Source organism: Phaethon lepturus, unplaced genomic scaffold (assembly GCF_000687285.1).
Source record: "Phaethon lepturus isolate BGI_N335 unplaced genomic scaffold, ASM68728v1 scaffold3905, whole genome shotgun sequence".
Lineage (NCBI taxonomy): Eukaryota > Metazoa > Chordata > Aves > Phaethontiformes > Phaethontidae > Phaethon > Phaethon lepturus.
The window spans coordinates 31,060-33,754 of record NW_010539694.1 but is presented as its reverse complement, the minus strand read 5'-3'; the positions used below and the strand labels follow the sequence as shown (position 1 = coordinate 33,754).

At 41.6% G+C, this 2,695-nt stretch overlaps 1 protein-coding gene across 1 annotated transcript in view; it reads left to right on the top strand.

Moving 5' to 3' along the window:
• Positions 1–1,376: 1,376 nt before the first annotated feature.
• The window catches only part of NDUFB3 (NADH dehydrogenase (ubiquinone) 1 beta subcomplex, 3, 12kDa), a 2,963-nt gene continuing 1,644 nt past the window's right edge, over positions 1,377–2,695 (top strand). The window contains exon 1 of the mRNA XM_010287178.1: positions 1,377–1,510. Coding sequence (XP_010285480.1) covers positions 1,377–1,510 — 134 coding nt within the window. The remainder of the gene's footprint in view (positions 1,511–2,695) is intronic.

Below are 2,695 nucleotides of genomic sequence, written 5' to 3'. Positions count from 1 at the left end.
CGCGGACACCCGCCCCGCCCGGGCTAGCGGGCCTCGGCGCTGGCGCCGTGCGGGCCCTCCGTCCCCTATCTCGGGGCGCCCTTTCGGCCCTGATTTTGCGGGTTTTGTTGTATGCCCGGCTGGTGCTGCAGTGTAGCCCGCCGGCCGCAGCAGGGGTGCTAGTGTGCAGGTGCGCATAAACCCTTTTCCTGCAGAACGGAAACACTATTAGGAGAGAGGTCTCGGGCTTTTATGGCCAGCGTGTAGACTGGGGTTCAATTTTGAGGGGGCTATGACGACAGCATAAGAATTGTTCTTCAGGTTTCCTTCTGCAAGGGAATACTCTTTGCTGTCTCCACAGCTTGGGGTCTTCCAAGAGTTACAGGCTTTGAAGCTGTGTTCTTGGCACTACTGTGTTCCAGTCAATTCTTCTAGAAATTAAGGCCATTACATTTGTTCTTTGCTACCAGATATGTGCTAAAATTGGAAATCCTGGCTCAAGGAAGTCTTTGGATGCTCTGTGAAAATAGAGACTTCAAAGCCATCATTATTTTCTTCCAGTCCTTCATGATCTCATTGAAAATGCACCTTCCCATCTGCCTTGATCACTGTTTTTAACCACCTTAATATTCTCATAGTTCTCTCAAAGGTTAAAGTATATATTTCCCAGCCTCGTGCAATGACTAGCAAGGTCCATGTCCTTGTCCATTCATCTATGCTGTACCTGTTTATCTCCAGAGTTACGTCTGACTGAATTGGAGGCAACTTAAAAGCAGCTGAGGAGCCAAGCCTTTGTTTTTCTGTTGTTTTTTCTTCAGAGCTCGATGATCATAGCTCTGCTGTACTTAAATTAGAAATTTCCAAACTGCACTGTGAGCTTTTTGATGTACTCTGGAAAGCCTGCAAGTTGGTGGGCCCTGGCCTTGCTGAGGTGCATTTATAGACATTGGAAACAATTGTTTTTGACACTGTTTTCCGGCACAGAAAATTTACATAGCTGCTTCATGAATGGTGGTGACTTGCAGTCTTGATATGTCATCTTATAGCATCGACCGGACCTTGTCATTGCAGATTATTCTTTCTTTAGTAAAAATGCATCTAGAATATATTAGTCAGAACTGCAGCTAAATCTTTACGGTGGCGACTTAACAATGCAGTAACACTTAAGTCTGCACGGTTTGCCTTATTGTGCTTAATCAGCAACTTCTGAAATGCAGCATAGAGTCTCTTAGCTCTTTGTTCTGCTGTGTACGATGCAGAAGATACTTCATGTTCAGTGTTACGTGCTTTGGAATACTTCTTGTAATGTTCCTGTATTTCCTGTATGTTGGCAAGTGTGTGAAAATAAGCTGATACTCTCTGAGAAATAAAACACTCTTTTATCTTTTCTTGTAGGTATGGGGCATGGAAATGAACATGGCCATGGCAAAATGGAACTCCCAGACTACAGACAATGGAAGATAGAGGGCACTCCATTAGAGAAGGTCCAGGAAAGGCTAGCTAAACGGGGTCTTAGGGATCCCTGGGCTCGGTAAGTGCTAGAGCCTCAAAAATAGTCTTGATATGTCATCTTGTAGCATCAACTGGACCTTGTCATTGCAGATTATTCTTTCTTTAGTAAAAATAGTGAAAATGCATCTAGAATATATTAGTCAGAACTGCAGCTAAATATTTTTTTTTTTTGCATGGAGGTCGCTCCTTGCATCACTTTGACCAGTCTCCACATTTTGCAAGGCACCCTTGCACTTTGTGATGTTTCATGATGATAAAGATCAGGCACAATGACCAATACCTCATCCACCAAAACACTTAAGTAATATTATGTCTTGCACATGTGAGTAAGCCTGTCTCTTTTCAGCAAAGGGATCGTGTGCTCAGATCTCACTGAAGTTGATGGAACTTAATTGATACTGAGTAGAAATAGCATTCGTCATATACAGCAGGAGGCCTTTATTTGAAAAGAAGAAATATACTAGTATGCAATGTGGAATTTGATTGAACTGTGCATTTCATTTTGCTAAGCAGTGAATGACATAATGGAAGATCAGATTTTTACCTCTTAAGTTGTCCCACTTTACAATGAATACCTCTTCTTTTTTAGCTAGAGCAATTCTGGATCACTTAGGCAGCTGTTACAACAGGGCTTAATATATTTCTCTCACATCACGAATTATGTAATGCTTTGCTCAAGTACTCTTTTATCTTGGGGAATAAAATGCTAAATGTCTTGTGCTGTGTAGTCTGGCTCTTCTGTAAGGGAAAAGCTGCATGAGCAAACTATTACAGGAGCCTTCGTAGGCAAGGCTTTACTTCAAATCACTACAAGAAAAATGTAAGAGCAAACAGGTTAAAAAGTTGTTACATGCTATAACCTCTGGAGGAGTTTGGGATTGACAGGACTTTTTTTCCTTCCTTTTAAACAGTTTAAGGCTGTAAGCATTGAGTAAAACATAGTTTTGATAATGATAAGAATCGTTTTGAGATGAGTCCTTAGGATTATCAGTTACCAATGAACTTTCCAGGCTTGTCATGTTTATGTTGTCTCTATTTCTGTGGATTGCAAGCAGTGTTAGCTTCCCCCCCGCCCCCGCTTTGCTTCAGACAAAATTGCTTTCAGCAAGCAATAGGCTTATTCCCATTAAAAAATGGACACAGTTTAATATCATAAATTTAGTGTAAATTAACCTGACTTTTAGTACACTGTTCAGAAGTGCTG